The sequence below is a fragment of the Micropterus salmoides genome, unplaced genomic scaffold, assembly GCF_014851395.1.
Source record: "Micropterus salmoides isolate LMB-PRFRI ecotype aquatic unplaced genomic scaffold, ASM1485139v1 Ms_hic_scaffold_23, whole genome shotgun sequence".
NCBI lineage: Eukaryota > Metazoa > Chordata > Actinopteri > Centrarchiformes > Centrarchidae > Micropterus > Micropterus salmoides.
The window spans coordinates 18,943,818-18,968,346 of record NW_024041484.1 but is presented as its reverse complement, the minus strand read 5'-3'; the positions used below and the strand labels follow the sequence as shown (position 1 = coordinate 18,968,346).

Sequence of the window (24,529 nt, the reverse complement as noted above, 5' to 3'; positions counted from 1 at the left end):
CAGAGATATGTAAGTACAGAATATGGTAGCCTATGCGTCTTAACCACTGGGCAACCAAGACGCCCAATTTTAAGTCATTTTGGTCTTAAAATGTTACATGGCACTGTTGTCCTCCTGCAAGGCATCACTTTGTGTTGAAAAGTAGTGGAGACATAGGAGTTCAGATTAGGGGCATGATGACACACTTGTGTCGCAAGACCTGCTCAAAAACCTGCTCAAAGACCTGCTCAAAAACAAGATGAGAAAATTTTTAACACTATTTTGATGAAATATGAAATGCTGAAATATATGAGTGGGGGTCTGGGGGCCCTCTCTCAGAGGATTTTGAGCATTAAACACTCAATGTCCTGGGTGGAAATGTCTTTATTTATAAAAAGAGAAAAAAATTCAGATGACAATTCATGAATAGAAAAATATAACTGAATGTAATTTCAGTAATCAGCAGCTTGTTACGATTTTGGACAATGTACATTTGGTTCTTCTATATTTAAATTTCTTTGAAAGTTTTTTGATTAAGCTATTTTCCAGAACATTTTTAACAAATTGTTTCAAAAAGTCATGGGGACAAAATCAGCCATTTCAAAATGTGGTGGGGACATGTCCCCAGCGTCCCCAGTGTAAATGACACTTTTTTTTTAACAACTTCCATAAAAATGTGTACTGGGATCCGAACTTTTCCTTTGTTTTAGAGAAGAAATGGGCTAGTATAGTATAGTATAGTGTAGTATAGTGTAGGACATTTATTGTCAGAGAAAATGTTGCAGTGAATGCTTCTAAATGTAGTGTTTTTTTAGGATTAGTTGTTGAAATGACACCTTTATTGTGAAGAATCAGACCGGGAGAATGGTAGTTGTTGCTGCTCAACTAGGGGAACACGGCGCTGCTCTCTCCAGTCCTAACCGTACATACAACATTGGCAGTCGCCGCCACAACGAATGGAGGCGAACGGGTGAAGGAGATATCACCAAGGAATAGTTTCGCTATCAAAATAGCTTTCCCTCGACTGCAAGACGGATTTTATGCCGAAAAACATCTCAGCGGACAGAAGAAACGCCACACTATTTTTTTTTGAAAAGTCGGATCACTTCCCTTTCCCCCCCCAGCACAGATCGATCGCCTGTCATTTAAAAAAAGGGCGTGTGTGCGTGGTGAAGGCAGTTTTAACCATTTCATGCGGGCATATATGGTGTTTTAGGTGTGTGTGTGTATATATATATATATATATATTTTCCCTACACCATCTGGGTCTGAAGGACACAGTCGAGGATGGGATGCACGCTGAGCACAGAGGACAAGGCGGCGGTGGAGCGCAGTAAAATGATCGACAGGAATCTGCGGGACGACGGGGAGAAGGCAGCCAGGGAGGTCAAGCTGCTGCTGCTCGGTAAGGGAGGATGGGGGGACACGGTCGGTGGACGAACTTCGCTGTGTGTTCGCCTACAGCAGTAGTAGCTACGAGAGGGGGACGCACCCTGCCACGAAAACCACTTTAGTGGCGGTTAAATTTTTGTCGGTTTTTGTTTAATGGTCAATTTTAGGTGTTGACATTTACGAAGTGTTGGAGTTTCACTACCGCATCGCTAGCATGACGCTAACGTTACTCCCCTCCTTGCTTCCTTACCAGTAAACCGTCAACTAAATTCAACATATTGTTAACATACTTACAACGGGGAAACAAAAACACTGAACGTTACTAGCCAAAATAGCAAAAACAAAACGTCATATTGTTTTAAATTGGGGTTTTTAATCCGCTTAATTAAAATGTTGTTGTTAAAATGACATACATGGCAGTTTTTTCTTTCTTTTTTTCGCTCTGTTGTTGGCAACTTGGCATTAGATCGAGTCAGCCGGCTCTGTAGACCATTTGTATTGACTAAATCCTTTCAACAATAGCACATTTCCTCTGGTCTAGTCCAGTGCAGTGCAGTGAAAATAGGCCCGTGGCTCATTAGGGGCCCAGGCCTGACTGAATGAGACTGAAAACTTTTGAGTCCAGTCATTTTAGGATGTTTAAAGCTTCAATCCCTGTTTGCAAATTCAAAGTTGAGCTTAATGAGGGGCTTAGGGGATTCCCTCCCCCCTCTTGTAGTATTATCCACAGTTTTTCTGAGCCTGAATACCAAATTGTATACCTTGTTGCCTTGTTTTGCTCTCCTGTCAAGTTCAAGAATAAGAAAAATACAGATGTCTCAAATGGGAAAACATCTTGTGCAACAAATGCAGGAAATTACAAGAATGAAGTAGCAAAATGAAGTCTAGCCTCAAAAACATAAGATTTAAATAGCAGCCATTTAAACTGATTTGCCTTTAATTAACTTAATAACTAAGCAGTGGTGTGACATGACATTTCATGTAGAGAAAGTTGCTTCGTTGCGCTTTATATTACTTTAAGCAATGGCCAATTTTGACTGACAAAACCATTTCTCTTCATATTTGAGAAGTGCCAAAGAATCCAACATAGGCTAGTATTTTGGTAAATTAATATATTCCTTTAAAATCAACCACGTGAATGTTTTATCAGTGTTACAGTACATTCACTGAACCTTTTACACTTAATTATCGCACTCATTACATGTGTATTGTCATGTCATTGCGCCTGTATGCAATTATGTGAAGCGCCTGCATTTAGAAGCCAGCCATCTGTAAATTATCGGCATTACTTGCATGTGAGGAAACACTGTTATCCTTGTAAATAGTGGCTGTAGGTAAAAAAAAGTTGTCCATCATCAGTCCCCTTTGGCTTTGGGAAGTGTTGACATGCACACACACGTATGTGGGTTACCAGGACACAAAGTCTGAAGCCAAATACCAATATCAGGCAGACACTTGACTGAAAGCAATGAAATAAGAGCCGTTAGTGGCTTTTGTGGGCAGATTTGTGAAACGGAGCAAGATAAACAACATTTACGTGTGTTCTTTGCACTTTTGCACACTTTTTTCCTACAAATTCTGTTGGTGTTCATTGAATCACACATCAAAATTACATAAATATTTACATTTCCAGGGATATACGTAACAAAGTGTGATGTTAGTGTTGTTCTGTTTGAACAAGCATGAATATATTTTCTTGCTGAAGGTCGACCACATTCCTCAGGTGTTTGGAGGCCAGATGGGGCTTGCTGATTGAAAGCGGGCAAGTTAGGTCAAGTTTCTGATACGCTGCTATAAGCTGAAATATGAGTTTTCGTCAGACACAAACCGTGTGGCATTAGCTTAACCCTTCCCAGGTTTTGGAGTAGCTTAGAATAGCTGTTTTTGTCGTGATCGTTCTGTGCCAGGTCGCATGGCCCCCACGCGTGGCCGCATTGGCACAGCTTCCTGCCATTTGCGTTTGATCCATTCAGCGTGATGGCCTCTTCAGGTTACTGCCTGAAGTGACACACAAACATGCTGGGAGAAAGGAAAAGAGGGGCCCGTACGTAAGATGAGAGCACTGCTAATGACTGAAGCATTAAAAATGAACGCGCTCCGTTGCAGAGAAGCTGTGGCCCTAAGTTAGGAGTTTGAGCTGTTTACATGGCAGATAAACAGTCACTGAAAACATACTGTTTTGGAGTTGTTGATCTGGAAGCAATTCTGGAGTGTACTATCCTCTAAACACACCCTGTCAGCAAAGATAAAAAGTCAACAAAACATGTGGCTTGGTAGCAAAAGGCTGGCAGGGCTGTGGCGATGTGTTGTATGCTACTAGAAGAAAACAAAGTCTTTTGTTTATCACATGGAAGTGACTCCTACCAAATGGGTAGATATTTGTGTAAACAGCAAACCTCTGGTGATTTAGTGAGTGTCAGGTTTGTGTGGTAACCTCCTGGTTCCCCAGCGCAATCCTAAATGTTAACCACAGGCTTGTGAGCGCTCCCTGTGACCGGCATGAAATCATTACGCTGACTTAAAAACTTCAATTTGCACGAAAAATCTTGGGGAGAGTTTGAATCTAGTCTGCGTGCCCACTAACCACCTGGCAGGCTCAGGTGTCAGGAGGGAGGAGCTGTCATCTATTTTTTTTTTTTCCCCCTGAACATTTTTCTCATTTAGCTTTTAGTCTTTATTTGGCTCTCATTTGATTCCCATCATCTCCAGGACCCAATTATCCTACTATTCATATCTACATGTTAAAATAGATTACAATCTCCTCAGCCTAATTGCTCTTTCTATAGCTGTCGTTCAGCTGTGGGAAGATTTTTATTAATACTCCTCAGCCTGTGTCTTAACATTTGTCATTGTTCTCTCTTGAATAGTTTCCATATTTTTAAAATGATGTAGCCAGCGTTGCCAAACATGCAGCGCAGCGTGACAGTGTCACTCATCGAAATCGAAGTCTATTAATAGTTCACATCCCTTTATCGCTGTAAGCGTCTTTGGACATCTCTGTGAATAGTTCAGTCTGTGTCAAGTGTGTGTGTGCGTGGGAAACAATCTTTTAGCTATTGATCTGCTTGTTGGCAGATCGATCCCTGTGGTCATTTCCCCTGGTGGGTAGCACTGCTCGGCGGCTCCTGGAATCCTCCGTGAGTGACTCATTCTTAAATCCCTCTAGAGGGAGGAGGGGGGAGAACAACTGGGTAGTGAGAGAGGAGTGAGATGAACAATACATCATAATGGGGAAAACTACTGTAGCAGACAAAGAATGTATAAGAGGAAGAGGGATGTATGATGGAAAGCGAGTGGAAAACAGAGAGGGTTGGGGGGTGGAGGGTGCTGGGCTCATGCCGCTAATGTGGCATCACTAATGTGGTTAGCACATTGTGCCAAACTTCATAAGCCCAACTCAAGTGTTTGGACTATTCACCTAAAAGTGGACGTGTTGGACCAGCAGCCTGGCCCCCATAAACCTCCTGACCCCACAGAAATGTGTCTTCATGCCATTGATTTGACCCAAAAGCCAGCACGAACTGTAGTGAATGAGGAGCCTGAGAAAGACACATTTTTACTAACTTTAACTTTGGTTGGCATGCGAGCACACATTGCTCCATCACATCTCCAAGAGAATTAGCAGCGGCATATGGTTAATCTATAAATGAAGAAGGCCCAGGCGTTGTAGCCATTTTAATCACATTCATCTCCATACTGCCATTGTTAAAAAACCTTCCACGTCCTCGCTGTCTCCATACTTAGTGGAAGATCAACCGGGGGAGCTCCAAGAGGAAAGATGTGTTTGCGGTTGGTGGATAGAAACGGCTCTGTTCTCTGTTGAGGAAGAAAAAAACCCTTCCATTTTCACTGGAAGGGTTAGCTTGGATTTTCCTAAAATAGTTTAAACCGCTAGAAACAGAAACCAGCTGCTCCAGTGGTTTTGAATATGTAGCTGTTTTGGGGTGGGTGTATCAAAGCTGTGGGTGTGTAACATGACTCTGCATGAGGACTGATAGGTCAGGCCTGTGGTGCCGTGTAACCCTTAAAGGTCTGTGTGTGTGTGTGTGTGTGTGTGTGTGTGTGTGAGTCAAATTCAGGACGCCTCTGTGTTTTGTATTCCTCAAGCCTAGAGGGTTTGACAAGAACCACACCCTAATGATATCACTGGTGTTAAGAGGCCATTGCCAGATCCCAAGTGCAAAGACATAGATGCTGAATTTATGGTGTATGTGCAATTTTAACCATACAAACACTTTAGTAGGCAGGCTAGTTATTATTATTATTATTATTATTATTATTATTGTGGTACTGGTTTTAGTTTCTGTAAACTGGTACTGGTTATTTATCTAACAGTAGTGGCAAAATACTTCTCTGATGCAACCTTTTCACAATTACAGTAACAATGATCCATCAAACATCACTGTTTGTTTTGCGTTTGCAATACAAGATGATCACAATATCCAAGTATTTCTCAACCAGTGTGATGCACCTCTTTATCATTTTCACTAAATATAAGCATCAGTTCACTCAAGACATCATCAAAGTTAGTCCTCCTTTTTAAAGCTGAAACAACAGTCTTGTTTTTCTTCTGAGGGAATTTCTTCTGTTCTCTTCTTTTTTTTTTTTATCCGACCAGCAGTCAAAAACCCAACAATATTCAGGTTACATTAATATGAAATAGAGAAAAGCAACATTACATATGAGCTAAGATCAGGAAATATGTGGCATTTTTTTCTGCATAAACAGCTGGAAAAAATGAATAAATAATCAAAATAGTTGCTAGTTTTCTGCTGCTTGACTCATCGTTGCAACTCTAGATGTCTGTATTTGCATTTTTTTACAAACAAAGACATAAAAAAAAACTGAGAAGTCGCATTACTAGCAGTTACTTGAACGTTTCCTTTATAAGGAAGCTACTTTGAACTTCAGTGTGATCTCATAGCCTGCCTGAAGTGGGTGTTCATGCATCCCACTGAGAGGCACTGCGTCGGTATGTGAAGTGTCTGTGGCATTGTGAAAATGGCTGATGGGGGTGCCAGCTCACCGGCCTGCCGTGCCCAGTCGAGCAGCGGATCTGCCGTCTGTGTGCGTGTCCCTCTGAGAATCGCACAGCCAGTGTTTGGCCTCAGAGCACAGGGAGATGCCACTGTAGTGTTACCCCCCCACCCCAAGGCGCTCCGGCACCCAAGTGATGCCACATAATTAAAATAATGTGTCCTCAGGTGAATCTAATCCAATTATACTGAAGTTAAAGTGTCAGGGCTGTACCATCAGCATGTAGTTATTGCTAAGAGGAAGTTTGTAGGAATTCAGACAGTGTGCACACTGGACTGGGATGCATATATATTTATGTGATAATTTTGTGTTAAAATCCTTATAAATAATGCACTGGGAGAGCTGCCGCTTACAGCATGAAGCAGGCTTGACCGCAAGTGTGGCATGTAGCATAAATGCACTTTTTTTTTTCTTTTTTTTTGCAAGAGCAAGGAAAGTGGAACTAGATTAGGCAGATGATTTATTATGCAAGAGTAAACCACCTTGTTTCTGCCGACAGTATCACGAGGTAACACGCATTGGTAGATTTCATGGTATGATTCCACTTCCCCTTATTCTGTTTCTAGAGCTGAGAGAGAAGCTGGGGGGTGGGCCTTACTGAAGGAATAGCCACTCTCAACTGGTTTAAAAGATCCTCCCAAGTGGCAGAGGAGTGTTACGTCAGTGACAACTGGCCAATTGCTTGCTATAACCAAGTCCATGCTGCTGTAATATGAGGACTTTGAGTGCACATTAGTAGACCTAATGTAGTTTATGGTAATACCCATTAGAAGACAAGAGTCTAATGAATGTGAAGGACATCACAAATGGCTTTAATTGGTAAAATTAAGAAAAGGGTGCTTCCAAGTGACTGGTTTCAGGGACATCATGTACAGTAGATGAAAAAAGAGCAGCAGATACATAATACATAATGGTCTCAATGGAAGCCAACATGTCATACACACACGCTCAAAACCACACGCTCAAAACCACAAAGCCTCCTCAGGTGACTGTGGCCTCACACTAGAGATGTCCTGCATACAACAAGAGCAGTTGCCATGGCACTGTGACGAGTGATCCGCAAAGCAAAAGCTGCGCTGACAGTCTGATTCCCTTTGTGTTCGCCCTGTCTCTCTATCCCCAGTCGCTATTGTCATCATAGCGTTGTCTCAACTATGTCTCAACTACAACGCCTTCAATCTAATTAGTCCCCACCCACCCCCCCCACCCATCCTGAAGTGACACCACGTTCTTCAGCACTTCACGGCACTGTCAGTAAACATCTATTTTATCATTAGTTGTGTGCCATGTTAAAGCCAAGAGCCTTGATGATGTGTGGTGATGCTTTTGCTAATAAAATTCCAAACACATAGTTGGCTTATACAGTGTTGGATTCAGTAACACTAACCTAGAGCAAGCTTAGCAAAGCAAAAATAATCCGTATATTAGTCGGGAACTGCCTGGAGCAGAGGCCAAATGAAAGGTTTAAAGACTCCTTTTAACTTAAAACGCTCAAGTCATACACAGACCTCCTTACACACACACACACACACACACACACACACACACTCACTCTCACTCTGTTTCTCAGTTCTCCATAGGTTGAGGTGGTTATGCTCATGTTTCATTTTCATGGTTCCTCACCGTGCCATGTGGCCACATTAGATCACTGTGTAAAAACATTGTAAGTGCTTTTTAATAATATGCATATAAAGGAAGTGAGCTGGTTTACGTAAGCATTAAAAATGTATTTGGCTTGTTACAGGCAACATTAGCCTCTTGAAATATTTACACTCCTCTTTTTCTTCCTCTTGTCTTTTCCAGGTGCCGGTGAATCGGGAAAAAGTACAATTGTCAAGCAGATGAAGTGAGTCCAATTTTTGTTGCTGTTGCATCTTATCATTCTGCACACTGAACAATGAAAACAAACTCTTTTTGCAGTCTATCAACGGTGACGTCCTACATCAGATATGTGTAATGGATAGAGTATTCGTTTTTCCACAACACAAATAGTGTCAAACACCAATCATGCTTTTATAGTGTCTTTCTGGGTAATATTACACGCTGTGTCTCACAGTACAAATAGGTGCCATGCATAATGAATCATGAAGACAAACCCAGCAGAATACATTAATATAGACTCTGCATATACATCATCCACATGCTGCGTGTGTGTCCTGCATATAAATTACATGTTTCATAAACATCCTTGTGGATACACTCATCAAACGGACATACGCATGTCAAATTCACTATGATATTGCTTCTTCTATTGGTTCTTTACCTGTGACATCAAATCCATTGGAATACCAGTGTACTGAGAGATCTCATTATACAGTCTGATTTAAGGAAATTATTTACTTTAGAGTGTATACATGCATATTTTCTTACAATGAAAGGAAAAGTGAGGAGACACATTTATTTGCAATTATTTTTAGGCGATACATCGTTTAAATAATTTTTCTAGCTTAAATGAAGAACATTCTCCAGTTGTAGCTTCTCAATAATAAGGTTTAGTTGCTTTTCTTTGTACATCATGGTAGTAAATGGACATTTTAGAAGGGGGGATTTAAACAGCAAAACAAGCAATTTAAAAAATGTCACTTTGGGCTTGACATTTTATGGACCAAACTATATGTTCACTAATCGAGAAAATAACAGGAAGATTAATTGATAAAGAAAATAATTGTTAGTTGCAGCCCTGCTAACAAGTATTACCTGTGCAAAAACAGCCTGATATAGCTTATTCCTCTGCACCGCAGACCTTCATTTTTGTTCAAAAAAACAAATAAAAACACATCACTGAGCCACAGCATTGCAGTGGGTGACATGTTCCTTCATTATAATGAATATGGGCTCTCAATTATTTTGAGTCGATCCCACATTCACCGGTCTGCTGCCATAAATACTCAGTAGCGCACCAATTCTGCCGCTGGAAATAGTCTCCAACAAATGTAGTGTTTTCTCCTTTTTAAGTAACTTTTTCCTTTTTATGGGATTTGTTGACAAGGGTAAAACTATAGAATAATGCCAGCCTCGTCCTTTAACCATAAAATGTGTAAGATAACAAATTATTAATCTGTGTTAAGTGTCTGTATTGGATTTGTAACTTTAAAAAAAACATTGAAGTCCAAGAAAATCCTTTTACATTGTCGCTGATGCCTTTATCCAGAGTAACTTACACTCATGCCACAGTAGAAAAAGCTTCTCGTCCATGGTTGACTGTTATTTAAACAGCCAGAAATGAGGAGCATAGAGATCAGGGCCATTGTGGCCTGACAATATCTTCTGCCGACATAAGCCTCTAAGGTCAGAGTGTTGAAAAGAGATACTGAATAAGAGCTGAGAAGGAAACTAAGTGAATTCTAAAGAACGCTGAAAAAGTAGAGACACGATTCAGCGGGGAGAATTTGTCATGAAAAATGAGTTTTCTGTGTCTGATGGTAGCATTTGGAAGCGTTTGCTCTTGTTTGTTGCTGGCAAATGGCGCATCTGCTGAACATATTTCTCCGCTTTTTCCGCAGGATCATCCACGAGGCAGGCTACTCAGAAGAGGAATGTAAGCAGTACAAGGCTGTGGTCTACAGCAACACTATCCAGTCCATCATCGCCATCATCAGAGCCATGGGGCGCCTCAAGATCGACTTTGGTGATGCCGCAAGAGCTGTGAGTGCGAGAGAGAGGAGTGTAATTTAGTCTGTTGAGAGTAGAGACCTGAATTGAGTTTGTGGTGTTGGAAAAGAAGCTGGGACTAACATTGGAACAGTCTAGAGCCAACGCTCTTGGGAAAGTACTGTTTGCTCTGAATGTAGTCATGATTTCAGAGGTCTTTTCCTGTTGTCTAAAAGTCATTTAAAATATATGTAAAATCAAGTCAAATTAGGTGACGTGATGTTTTGCAATGTTTTATGCTCTTCTACAGAAACATTCCTGCTTGTACAGTTGTACACACGAGACAAGGCAAGGAAATAAGAGTGCACACTGTTTTGGTCATTTGATCAGCACCTGTCTTGTAAATGTCCTTATAATTAACATTAATCTGGTAGCAGATTAATGTTAATTATAATGGTGGTGTAATGACTTTGGCGGTTGATTTATGATACTGACATCAACGCAACTCCTCTTCCAGGACGATGCAAGGCAGCTGTTTGTGCTGGCGGGCTCGGCAGAGGAAGGCTTCATGACAGGAGAGCTGGCCGGTGTCATTAAGCGCCTGTGGAAGGACGGAGGTGTCCAAGCCTGCTTCAGCCGCTCCCGTGAATATCAGCTCAACGACTCGGCAGCATAGTGAGTCACAAACACACACACGCAAACAGCCGAGGTAACAGTTGCAAGTTCACCAGATTTATGAGTCATACACTGAAAAGACTCAATGGTCCTACACACACCAGTTTATGTCACCAACTGCTAATGACAGTCTTTCCATCAGATAACCAGACGCCCAAATTACTGCCGTTCTACTGCAAACACACAGAAAGCTGCCGCCACAACTTGCCAAACACAAGTAGTCCCAGCCTTCAAAGCATGCTCGGAGAGCAGAAAGCTACAGTACAATGCATCTGTCTGGACTTTTACACTGTCAATATTTGCCCTCCTCCGTCATGCCTGAAAAGCAGCGGCTGGAAAGACTATTTAATCTTTGACCTTACACCTCAGCACAGGAACATTTGCCGCATGTTTACAAAATAAGTGACTTTTTTTTACACAAATACAGAGAAAAGCTGAACCAGCCTGATTCTTTTATATATTGTGAAAGAGCCCTTGGTGTTGAAATAAATGATCTCATCACAAGGAAGCTCCTGTGTGTTGTTGAGAGAAAGGCCATTTGCCTTGTTTTGCTGCTGCAGAACAAACATCAGCCGTTACGTCACAGGCCAAGGGGGCTGCCGTCGTTGGCCATTTTCTAATTGGTTCCTCTAATCCTGCTGTCCAGGGGCTTTTTATGAGTAGGAACCACCATGGCTAAACCTTTTGTGGGGTTTTTTTAAACTTCACTTAATACCTTGGAAGACAAACAAAAGGCTTGTGTTTTGTCTGCTAGCAGCTAGAGATCAGCAATATTTCCCTTATAATTTCTCAGCAGTAACCTTGAGGTATTAGCTTGGGTCCAAATACACACAGAATGTGTAGGTTTATGTGTGACGTCCTGTATGAGTACAGCATATGTGCCCATACAATGACAACAAATATAGAAATATTAAAGCCGCAAGCAGCAACTTAGACACGAAACGGAAAGGGCAATATAAAAGTTTTAAAATTTGTTCAGAATTCATCGTTGGATAGTTGTATTTGATGCAATTCAAATTCACATTAAGGTTTTTCCAAAAAAATAAAAGGTCATTGTTATAGTGCCACTATCTGGGAATTTGATCCCACAGTTTAGTCATTGTAGATGAGACGGGATCATTCTGTAAAGTGTATTTTCATTCATGGGATGTACCTACGCCTGCTGTAGGGGGGGAAATGTGTATGCACCTTTAGCTTTCAGACTAAAATTTTCTTCTTTTTTTCACCTTGGAAACAAGTCCATTCAGGAGGTGGTCTGGAGCTTTCAATTATGTCACACAATCTTCCTCAGCAGGTTGTCCAGTTTTCCTGGAATTGTAGATGTTTAAGCATATTTTGGCCTAAATGTTGCGGTTAAAACGTGAAATATTATGATTTTTACCAATGTTAATAAATAGATAACAATATACATAGATTTTGCCCTTGACATGAATTGAAATATTTCCAATTGGACACTTTAGTGGGCTCTTTGATGGACCTAATTCATTTCATTCGGTTGCAGTGTATAAAATATTCAGGTCAAGTAATCCTACGTCTTCAATAGTTGAAACATCTCTATGATCAGCAGAATTGAGTAGATGATGATATGGGTAAAATTATAAAGAATGAACAAAATTCCCTATGATGGACTGGCAACCTGTCCAGGGTGTCCCCTGCCTTTTGCCCAATGTCAGCTAGGACTGGCTCCAGCTCTCCTTTGACCCTGTACAAAGGATAAGCGGTTGACATTGAGCGAGTGAGATTAATGAACAAAACTCCATCAATCCATTCTCTATACCTGTAATTCCCATTCATGCCCATGAGAACACCTATTCCAGCAGGTATTGCACACATTCACACTTTCATGTAGGGAGTTTCCCGTTAAGCCGCATATCCATAGACACAGGGAGGAACCAAGAGGGAATTCACAAAATAAGAGAAAACAATGCAAGTTTAGGTTAAAATCTCAGGACATGCTTGCCATTACACAACGGCTGTAACCACTGAGCCATCGTGCCGTAATATCTAAATTTACCACAGGCAAATTATGTATCTTATCTTGTAACCCTGCTGTGTGTTTGGCTTTTTATCTTCACCTAATTTAGGGTGAAACTCAATTTTTCAGAAACTGAAAACGTCAAATCTTACTAAATGTGTAGTCATCTAATACTGTATATTCTGGACTCATTTTCTCGCAAGATGTTGCTCTGCAAAGAAGTAAACTGCTTCATACCGAACGTTTGAATCATGACTTGCTTTCAGGCCGAAATGTGGACTCCAGACTGGTTTATCACTGTGTATGCAGTGGGAGTTGTTTGTTCAACTGGCAGTTACACACTTGACCTTGACACATTTTCTCCTACTTGTTTCCTCTCCTGTTCTCTTTCTCACTCCCTTTTCCTCTTTTCCCCCTTTTTCTTCTCTGCTGTTTTTGTTTCCCCTCCTTTTTGTCCTTTTCTTTGTGTCCTTCTCTCAGCTACTTGAACGATTTGGACAGGATATCCCAGGCCACCTACATCCCAACTCAGCAGGATGTCCTGAGGACCCGAGTCAAAACCACAGGCATTGTGGAGACGCACTTCACATTCAAGGACCTCCACTTCAAGTGAGAATTTCTTCACTGTTAACAGCTGGTTCAGGCTCAAAGTGTTTTATATTATGGCTTAATTAGCTTTCCTTCCTGTTGCTGACTTCACTCTCATAGAAATTCCCTTTGTACAGCTCTTAGTTGTGACACAGCCTGTGATGGTGTTCATCAGCTATGACTCAGTAATGGCCCTCTGTTAAAAAACACAGACAGGAAGTGGGGGCAGTAGGCCTGATGATGTAATGATACCAGAAGTTTTGTAGCTGATGCCAGTGTCATTGAAATTCATAAAGTTGAAGAGAGAAATAGAGAGAAATACCATGTTATATGTTCCATAAAAACACACACACACACACACACAAATAGAAAGTCTTACTAATATTTCTGTGTTTACTCCATCTTTTTCTGTAAACGGCCATGATGACGCAACCATTTTGTCACTGGCATTACAACATGTGTTTCTATAAGGCTGTAATGTAATGTAGGAATTACACAGTGGTGGCTCAACAGAAATATGAAAAGCAGTATTTAATCTTCATGGTTCCAATTTAATGACTAACTTTGTAGCTGTGAAGGTAAACATAATGGGAGGGGTTTGACCTGCTGAGCCAGGATGTCAGCCTTTAACATGTTTTGACAAGTAAAATTTTTAGACTTCTTTGATTTGGCACCAGTTAAATGTTATTTATTTTCTTTTGACAGTCCCCAATCCTGTCTTTAAAACTATATTATTTCCACACAAGCTTTTTTGCAGTTTAGTAGACCAATTGGAGCTTTTACAGGAGCTAAATGAGGCGTTTGGTTCTCTTAACATGCCACCGCAGCATATTTGTTTTTTTGATTCTTTAATACAGTGTTCCTGTGGAATCTGGTTCAAAAGTGCTCTTCATAGTTTTTGCTTGTCTAGAAATTGAATGTGAACAATGTATGAAGAAATATCCACAATGTCTGACTTACAGAGTTCATGCCACTTTGGACTGCATTTAGTCAGAATGGCTCTCTATTAAGCAAGCAATAAAATTCCCCCCACATTTATACCTTTTAACTGAGCAAATAGAAAACACAGTGCAAAATTTAAAGGTCTGCTCCTGTTTTGAATTGTTTTTTTCCTCTGCTTTTACATAGTCACTGAGTGCACAGTTCAATATAGGCATTTGCGGGACACTCTGCACCGCTAACATTTTATCAAAATGATTTTCAAGTAACAATAGACAAAAATGTCTGTTTCCTTTCCCCTTTATCACCAACTGTCATCACTAAACCCTGCAGAAAGACCAGAGCATCCAGAGCACTTCCTCCCAGACATTTATTTTATTTTTGTTTCATAAACATTGCTTGTATTGTGTCTGTGTATGCATGCATGCTGGTAACAAGTTTACATTTTTACTTCTTTCCTCCCTCCAGAATGTTTGACGTTGGCGGTCAGCGGTCTGAGAGGAAGAAGTGGATCCATTGCTTTGAGGGTGTGACCGCCATCATCTTCTGCGTGGCCCTCAGTGACTATGACCTGGTGCTGGCTGAGGACGAGGAGATGGTAAGTGCTTCCGCTTCTGACTCATGGAAGAACATAATAGCAGGCACTTTGTGTTCGTACACAGTGGGAACATTGTCTCTGTTTACTGGAATTGTGATGTAGAAATAAAGAACAGGTTCCGTTCAAGGTCTTTCCATGTTTGTGGATCACTGAGCAAAGCGCAAAAATGAACAGCAACTTCATTTTTTTTCTTTTAGAACCGAATGCATGAGAGTATGAAGCTATTCGACAGCATCTGCAACAATAAGTGGTTCACAGACACTTCCATCATCCTCTTCCTCAATAAGAAGGACCTGTTTGAGGAGAAGATCAAGAAAAGTCCTCTTACCATCTGCTACCCAGAATACGCTGGTAAGATTGGCAGCATATTACAGAATAATTTGAATATAGGTAGCCCTTTCATTTAGTTTTTTATTTAGTTAACAAGTAAGCCATGAGAAACTGCAAATGATGTTTGGGTTTTTTTCTTTCAAAAGTTGCTTATGAAGTTTACTTTACTTTACTTAAACTTTACTTTATTTGGTACGATTCTAATATTTGTCTGCTAACTGTAAGGTACAGCTAGAAATCAGTTTAGCTTAGCACAAGGACTGGAAACGGGGAAACCGCTAGTCTGGCACTGTCAAAAGCCTAAACCAGAACCTACCAAGCCACCAAGGGGTCATGGAGATGTTTTGGTTTCACTTCTGGGGAACTGTCAAGTCGTCTATATTTATTTAGAGTCCGTGCTCCTGACCAAGAAATAGTTTGGCACTTAACACTGCATAAAACCACAACTTTTTGAATGAATTAAAAAAACAAGATGCATTCAATGCCTTTTCCTATGTTGTGACTTCCTGGCTCTTTCGCTTCCTGCTCCTCGTCTTTTCCAGGCTCCAACACGTACGAGGAAGCAGCTGCGTACATTCAGTGTCAGTTTGAGGACCTGAACAAGAGGAAGGACACCAAGGAGATTTACACCCACTTCACCTGCGCCACAGACACCAAGAATGTGCAGTTTGTTTTTGACGCTGTCACAGATGTCATCATCAAGAACAACCTGAAAGACTGTGGACTCTTCTGAGGATAATGACAAACAAAGATGAAAATGCTTTTTTTCTTGGTAAGGAACTCATCATCATCATCATCCCTCCTTAATCTTTCAAACAACCCGAGCTCAACCAAGGTGTACAGGGGTTGCAGGTAATCATCAGGATGCAGCGGGAGTTGCTGAGTAAAAGTGTATGTCTGCATCTCTCTTTCAAATGTGTTCAACAAATTGGCTTCAGATTTGTTTTCAGAGCTTAAGCATTAAGAATTATGGGGGAACATAGCTGGAGTTGACCACAAAGATGCAGCATAATGCATCATAATCCAATCTGTAATTTAATCACTGGAATCATTAACTTCTTTTATCAAAGGAATAAATACATTTTCTGCTCCATTTAGATTTGTGTGAAACGATAGCAGCAAGGTTGCGCCCTTCAAAACCTGTCTTTAAAACGATTCACACCCATCCCTCCTCCTTCATGTATCTTTCTCCCTCCTCTTGTGTCCTCAGGCAGTGGAGCCAGTTTATTGTGCATCTTTGGTGGGGAAGATGAAAAGAGCCGGGAGGATCAGTCACGGACCAGTGCTGTACTATATGCCACTTTTAACAGCTTTATTTATGTTTTTGTCTTGGAACATTTTCAACTAGCGTTATGACATTTGTGTAGGATGTTTGTATCATTGTAAAAGTGTCACCACAAATATTCCACACATTTAAAAAAAAAAAATTACTTTTCCTTTCTGTTTAAAATTTTTGAGGAGGAGAAAGGATATCATGTTTTCGCTGTTCCTTCTGCCGCTGTCTCTGGAAAAGGAAACTTTGCTGTTGGTGGAAATGCTTCTTTTCTTCCTTCATCAACAACCAAAAGGGAAGAAAAGGGGTACAACTTTGAGTCCAGTTTGTTGGTACTTGTGCCTTCGCATGCCTTTTACTGCGGTCGTAGTCCCAATGCTTGTTCTGTTGCCTGCTGAATTGTTCTAAACATAAAGAGGTAAACTGTTTTCATATGTTAGTGTCCCTGCTCTTTTCTATGTGCACACCACTGAGCTATCGGAAGATTTCTTTCTGGTCTAAAGGTACGTGGGTCTCCATGGTGGCCAACATGTAGCCTCCACAGTCCCCTACCCCAATCCCCCCACCCGCCATGACAATGGAAGGCCTACTGGCCAATCACGCAGTAAAATACTGAGATGTATATTGTTACATTTACCTCAAAGATCTGGGGGTCCGCTTTTTAAACAGTGTACAAAATATCCATTCTTCCCAACCCTTTCGGAAAATGGTTAGTTGAGGCACTGAGCTTATAATATGCTCAAGGACCAGAGTAGGCACATTTTAATGTATCTTTTAATGTATTTTGGAGGAGAGTTTGGGAGTTTTTGGTGTTAAGGAGAGAAAAACTGAACCACAGAAAAGATGGTTTTAAAGGTGAGGGTGAGGTCTGAGATGTTTTAATTTTCAGACACTGTTGTTGGATGCATGTATTTTGTTGATTTGAGAGTAGAGGCGCTGTTTAAGGATCCACGAAGCCTTTAATTCAGGTGATGGGAACTAAGGTGGTTAAGGGAGCCTGGTCTATGATTTTAGATCAGTACTACTTTGCCAAGAAGAATGATAAATACAGTCCTGGATCTGTTCAGATAAAGAAACTGCCACAACTGTTAATGTATGTGTATGTTCTCCACAGATGGAGAATCTTTGTAAACTCATCTCCCTTATTTTGCTAATAAAAACCATTTACAAACCAAATGGAGGTTCTGTCATAGTGTGTGTGTGTGTAGTCGTCAACAATTGAGAAGCATTTTCACACTAATGAAAGCTAGATGATTGCACTATTAATTAGCTGCTGAAGCACAAAGCAGGACAAACTCTAATACTCCCCTTTGTCAACTGCATCTTTTAAATGCCATGCTACCATCACATATTCTTAATCCTATACACTCCTCTTCAATGTTTTCTTCTATCATGGATCTCAAAAGCAAAATCCACTTTATAAAAAGATGCTTTTATGAGTAATGGGTCACACACTCATGCTTTGATGCTTCTGTATTCGTGTAGTCCAGCTGTGTGCCACTTCACCTCATCATGAATGACAAGCTTGCCATGCAGATGCTGTTATATATACTGTATGCATTTCTTATGAAGCGAGGTTCCTTGTTCTCCGAATGCAGATGCAATTAGAGACGTCAGTTCCACACAACCTCCATCACATTTGTATGCCTCTGTGGCCTTTTAAGGCTGTGGCAGTACTCGGTGCAAAGGCTTGTTTGGAGGAAAACGGATCATGGCTGAACATTTGGCCACACAGAAAAGGTTAATTTGCATGTACTGATAAACAACCTTAATCTTATTGTCCTATTAATGACTGTGATGTAAAGCACTCCTAGGGCTGTCTCAATGCTCAGATGTGTACTCTGTGTCACCCTAACTCAATTTGCATTGTAAATGTTCTGTGGCTTGACATGTAAGTGACATCAGTGATGGTTTCCTTTTCTAACAATATCTCTTCAGATGAGAGATTGAAAGGCACGATTCATTCACCTTATGTGTGCCAGAGCTGCACAAAAATATATTCTAGTATGCCATCTTACATTAACTGACTTTGTAAACAGCACTGGCATTATCTTAAATAGCTCCTTATTTACACATCCTGCTCATACAGATGAACTTTGCGTTCATTGTAGTCCTATGGCCGCCTGCTGAACTGAAGTCCACTCATTCACTCGTTTGTTTTGGTTTCTACCAACTCATGAAGGACATATGTGGCTCCTTAGCTTCCAAATGTCCCTCTGTGTTCACCAGCTATTTACACATTTTTTCTGCAGGCCCTGAAAACCAAAACAATAACTCCGAAATTCTGACAACTGCAGCCAGGTGTATACAGCACGTTAGAAGCGCCATCTTGTTAATCAAGAATGGGAACTTCAGCTAGCCGCCTTTGGTTTGCCTCAAGTTTAAATAACGGCAAAATAAAGTACATTGCTCGAGTTTGTCACAGGACAACGCCACGAAGAATGGAAAAAAGTTCAAATGTGGCCACTCTTCTCAAAGCTGCTCCTTTACTTTACCGCCCGAGAGTTAGTAGAGGATGCGAATTTAACGTTAGCCCCAAACCAGCTATGCGTGTTAGCAGCTAACGGACTTTTCAACAGAGGTGAACTTGATGAAGTTGCCTAACGTACTGAACATAAAGTTTATCCTCATATTTCCCTAGATGAATTGTATCGTAACGTTACTGACTTGGACTAGAGTGTCAGGTAAGCGAACCTATAATATTGCATTGTCTGTTTCTGTGACCTTGGATGGAGGAAATACCCAAGGTTTCCTTGGTTAAACTCTAACGTTAATAACTTCTGAGAGTTTGATTTCTGGATCGATGTGTTATAAGTATTTTTTGACCGTTATAAACTGTAAACCTGAAATTAAGTTGTTAAATGCGGAATAATGAATGTCGGCTGTCAAATTAACTCTGTCAGTGCCGACTACACCATCAGTTTCCTATCAAAGTTTGATTTCAAGTGTCCTGTAGTGTTAATGGTAGGCTATTATTCGGTAAGTTAGAGTTGACTGTAGCTGCACCACCTGGTAAGCTTTATATTGGATGTAGAATTCTTTACCCCCGAGTGTCAGAGAATGCAGTAGTTTTAAATTTAAAGGTAGTGTAAAAATATGGTTGAAGGACAATCAGGTATGTAGTCATTGAGCTGTGAGACTCAAACTGAGACTCAAACTGTGTGCATGGTTAATTTCTTGTACTGATGGTTTGTGTATTTCTGCATTGGGATTGATGATGTTTTGTTTTTTATGGGAATTTATTATTCTTTTGTTTTGGGAGTTTTGGTATGGTTGAGTCTGTTTGTAGTTAGCTATATGTTTGATTTGGTCAGCTTTTCTATATCTTTATTAAATGTAAGGTTTGGATTTATTATAAATTTTTCATTGTAATACCTTGTGCACTATTAACACCTGCCCAGGGACTACAGATGGGAATTAGCTTTCAGCTGTATCTGATGAAGTACATATATTTTACATTGTCCCCGTCAAATAAACTACAAACAAACACTGTCAGCCAAAAATATGTGCTGATAACAGCATTTGATCAATGCGCACTGCAATGTGTCTGAAAAGGAACTGAAGAGGTGGATGCATTATTCGGCAGAACACATGTTGTAGGCTACCTGCCGAGATTTGCATCCACCTGTTTTCTCAGGCACGACGACTATGGTATATATGAAATTATAAATTTCAAGAATAAACAGCCCAAATATGAGCTGGTAATAGTGTTTGACCCTCAAGTGTCTGAAGCTTAGAGATAGATGCATCCATCAAGAACACTGCTTTCAGACATTGAGAGATTAATCAAGGAATCGTCGCACATTTCAGTGCATCAAGGAATGCTACTTCTACTAAGTGTAATAAAATATTGATGAATCTAAACGTTCATAAAATATTGACCTTGAATCTTTTATCACCATTGATGAACCTCACAAAGAATATTATATCGTTTCTAAACATGTCTGGCGCTTTTACGCTTTAGCTGTGCGTGCACCCATGAGGTGCATGCAATTCTCGGTGGGCAGGCACAACAACAGTGGGCTTGTTGATTTTTGTTTTGCTTGTTTTATGACCTGTGTATTTGTACCACAGACTGTATATCTCTCTGGTTTAAAGTTTATGCGGCTGCTATGGTGACATGCCCTCTATCAGAAACATTTCATGAGTCCATCTTCTCAAATGTGAGGATTTGCTGCTTTTCTCTTTCTCTCAATTATTTAAATTTTTAAATTAAAAAAAGTCAGATTTTTTAATAAACCAATTGATTAATACAACATAGTAAAAAAAATGCTCCACCATAAACTTATACATTATTTCATGAGTTATAATATAGTATGTCACAGAGGCCTTTTTTTGCACGAGTACTGTACTTTTAATTGGAAGAAGAAGAAGTGTAATTTCTTCTCTCAAAATATACTGTCTTTAAAGAGAGGCTACTGTACAGTCTCATTTATTTGATTTACAAAAAGACTGAAAATGCTGCGTCAAATTACACTCCCTTGACTTCTCCCGACATGGGGGATACCCTTTTCAGTTGGGCACTGTAAGTGGTTTGGGCGCCACAAATACTTTGCATGTGTGGATTGTTTGCACACACATAAACACTGCTGATTTGCATGCTGGCGCACTCTGGAGCAACAGCATTAACCCCAGCATCCCCATTTTTGAGCTTCTTTTACAACTTGACACAAAGGTGGAACGAGTGAGATTGATGAGAGGAAGAGTGTACGGATGGGTTTATGTGATGCTGGGCTATGAGGGGGTAGGGGTTCGGCTCTCATGTGTGCTGCCAATTGCAGGAGTTGAAGTGTTTGCATGTGGGTGGGGGTTCATATGCTGTATTTACAGCACATTTAAAGATGAGCGAGGAAGAAGAGGACAGAGTAAACAAGGGGGCAGCCATGATGTAACGGTGTAAAAGCAACACGGGGTGACACTGAGAGGGTGGTGAATGTTTGAAGTCTGTGTGTGTGTGTAAGGGAGATGAGGAGGGCGTAAACAGATGGAACAATGGGGGCATTATTTCAGTGCTGTTCCATTGCTGTGTTCACTGTCTGCTCTCCCCTTCAGTCACTTTCTCTGCGGGCAGCAGTCAGCAACAGAGATAAGACAGGCTTATCAGCTCTGCAGCCATGTCGGACATGACGCATTGTAATACCAAACTAGACACTCTTTCAGTCTGTGCTGCACATTCTTCCACACACTGGATCTTTCACAATACAGTAGACGTCATGTGTCGGCAGCCTGTTTGTCTGTTCGGCATGCACGTAGACTATTAATGGTCTCTTATACCGCATAACTCTTCTATCTTCCAAGCGGTTTATATTTTCTGCTGCTTTAGCCACACAATCTGAAGTGGCCTCACACCCCTGCTTGTGAGACTTGTTTGAAGTAGGCCTGTCAGAGATATTTAAAGGGTCTATTCATTAAGTTTAACATACTTTCTCACACACTCCTGTATATCAAATAACAAACATACAAAGTCACATAGATACAAAGCCAAACAATCATATCTACATGATCAATCATATGTACATGATTCAGGGGAACATAACGCTGTATTCCTTACTTCTACTAAATAAACCATTTAAAAAACATTGGGTTTGTTAAAAAATACATTGTCACAAAGCTGAAAACAATGCCGTTTTTATTTGCTTGTTAAAAGTTGACGCTTTGGAGATACATGATTTTCAAAAGGCAGTTTAAAACGTTTAGAATAGTCTGTGACTTATTGCAAAAGAAGAATGCCAAATAATGTTGTCAACAATGGATATTTTTTCACCCTAGCCTTATTAAGATTAAAATCAGCATAATACAAATGCTATAGGATCACTAAGGCCCATATAGCCCTGTAAATTCTTGCTGTCAGCTCAAGTAGTCTGTGATGGAGGATCCCAATAGATTATATTAAAATTGGAAAGTCCAAAAACATAGAAATCCTGACCTATTTCCACTGATTTTATTTTTTATGATTCTAGACAATACATGGCTAGACACCACCAGGGTTAAATGAGTATTGCTGAATTGATTAGAAAATTGATCAATTAGGTGACTCACAGAAAATACATAAACAAAACATTTTTTATATCATTTTTCATAATTAAAATCATCATCAATCCAACAAAATTACTAAAATTGTGTTTTCTGCTTTAAGATTTTCTGCTTTTCTGTGTTTTGTTGTTGGTGTATTCAGCATATTTTACTGTTCTCTGACATTTTATCCACTAAATGATTAATCACTGAATGTAAAAAATCATGAACAGTTTAATTTATCATTAAATGAATGAAGTTTTTGCGATTTAGGCGAATTGACCCTTTAATCCGTGTAATTTCCTATTTCATCTGGGAAGTGTTGTGGAAATTACCACTGCTGAACCAAGAATTAATAACTTGAGAGACATTTAAAAGAAAAAAAACATTGTGTAATCTATGTAATTAGCAATCAGAATTCTGTTTGAAGTTGTGTAGATGTTATGTCATAACATCTACACAACAGAACAGCCATTTTCAGTCATCATCATTAACCCAATTAGCTTGTGTGTGTGTGTGTGTGTGTGTGTGAGAGAGAGAGAGAGAGAGAGAGAGAGAGAGACAGATCGGTTGTGTGGGTTGGTGAGTGGGCGGGTGAAAAGCTGTATGAACTTGATGTGTGTGCCACGTACAGAGTGTGTGTGTGTGTGCGCGCTCCAGCTGGACGTCTGCCGTCTGGGCTTCGGCTCGTCACCTGATATTTGCCAGCCATGTTCACTCAGTCCGCAGATTCCAGCTTTCATCTCCACACACACGCAAGCATACACACACTCTTTCCTGTGATGTCATTGATTCAGAGCTCCATGGCAACAGTGAGCGAGGAAGCAAGAGGGGAGAGAGAAGGAAAATGGAGAGACCCCTCCTTCATAGTGAGGGGATGAAGTTGTTATAAATAGCTCCTGATGTTTCTAGGTGTCCGAGGACAGGGATGGGTGGGTCTTGGGCGGGGGGGGGGGTGGCTGCATGACAGTGATTAACCTGGGAACATTATGTCTTTGTCAAGTGGCCATTTCAGACCACTCAGAATGACGCCAGTCGTCCGTGGCCTGTAGGAGAAACTTTTTTTAGAAATAGGCATGTTATTTTAAGGTTTTATCAATTTGATAGGTGGAGCAGAAAGTGCTGTGAGTTGAGTGGCATAAAGATGGCTCCCAGATGGCATGGATACCCTTGTTCGCTCCATTCATTGAATAACTTTCTTATTCTTGTCTGTCCTCAATCATTCCCTTTATCTGTATTCATGTGATTAGTTTTGATTCCCCCCAGCTATCTAATTTGTTCTGCCTCATCCTGGTTTTCTCTGATCCTGCTGCTGCATGTGTTGAACTCAGTGTGGAGTATATGAAAGCTTTTCTTTTCGCACTGTAGTCAGTCGATGTGTGAATGTGTATCTTATTGTATGTGGCGCTGGTTTTCATCCTGGGGGAGAGTGCTCTCTAAGGGGTCACAAGATAAATATAAAGGGTGGCAAGATAATTTAACAAGTTAAGAAGAAAAACTTCTGATCTCTAATGGTAGATCTCTGAATCAATGCCCACATTTTCAGTTTCTCCGGCAATTGAAATAGCTCTGATGTTGACTGACAGCTGTTTCATCCATGGCAGTTAGAACTTTAAAAGGCAGGATTATGTATGTGGATGTCATCTGTTTGAACCAGAATTAATTACAACCAAAACCAAAAGGATGGATGAGATAGTAGTATCTTAACAGGTAGTCGTTTAGATACAAGCAGGAACCTCTGGGTCTGAAAAGTGAAGCATGCCTTAAACCTAGAAATTCCCTCTAACAGCCAGCAGGGAGCGACACCACTGGTTGCAAAAAGATTCGTGATTGTATGTAAGCTTATGAGAAAATTACCCTACTTCACTTTCCCAATGAGTTTATGGTCTCAGTCACTGTTTTCTACTCTTCTTCAATACTGCATGATGTTAATTTTGTAAGTTATGGTTATGTTTTAGAGCTACCATGCGATTGACAAGTTGCAACCACGGCGACCCGTCAGGTGTAGCGATCCCTCCCCAGCTCCACCCTTGCGTCCAAATATGGCCACTTCTGATACAAAAAAAAAACCAGACGATGACGACGGGCAAAATGCCAAACTTGATGCCTCAAAACGGTCGTCCACAATCCAATGGGGGAC

At 40.5% G+C, this 24,529-nt stretch overlaps 1 protein-coding gene and 1 long non-coding RNA gene across 2 annotated transcripts in view; both read left to right on the top strand.

Moving 5' to 3' along the window:
- Positions 1-878: 878 nt before the first annotated feature.
- On the top strand, positions 879-17,553 carry gnai1 (guanine nucleotide binding protein (G protein), alpha inhibiting activity polypeptide 1). The gene is made up of 9 exons (XM_038739143.1): positions 879-1,384; positions 8,212-8,254; positions 9,912-10,053; positions 10,517-10,674; positions 13,130-13,258; positions 14,645-14,774; positions 14,972-15,125; positions 15,647-15,876; positions 16,315-17,553. Exons 1-8 carry the CDS (start codon positions 1,267-1,269, stop codon positions 15,835-15,837), a joined length of 1,065 nt encoding a protein of 354 aa, XP_038595071.1. The 5' UTR covers positions 879-1,266; the 3' UTR covers positions 15,838-15,876; positions 16,315-17,553.
- Positions 17,554-17,816: 263 nt separating this feature from the next.
- LOC119918530 overlaps positions 17,817-24,529 on the top strand; it is a 51,748-nt gene continuing 45,035 nt past the window's right edge. Inside the window, exon 1 of the long non-coding RNA XR_005447458.1 lies at positions 17,817-19,061. This is a non-coding gene — a long non-coding RNA (uncharacterized LOC119918530). The remainder of the gene's footprint in view (positions 19,062-24,529) is intronic.

What these genes read in the sequence shown, in the direction of transcription:
- gnai1 (XM_038739143.1), top strand. Translation starts at nt 1,267, where the DNA reads ATGGGATGCACGCTGAGCACAGAGGACAAGGCGGCGGTGGAGCGCAGT. An exon ending in GGTCAAGCTGCTGCTGCTCG is followed by an intron (nt 1,385 to 8,211) that starts GTAAGGGAGGAT and finishes TGTCTTTTCCAG; the next exon opens with GTGCCGGTGAATCGGGAAAA. An exon ending in TTGGTGATGCCGCAAGAGCT is followed by an intron (nt 10,054 to 10,516) that starts GTGAGTGCGAGA and finishes CTCCTCTTCCAG; the next exon opens with GACGATGCAAGGCAGCTGTT.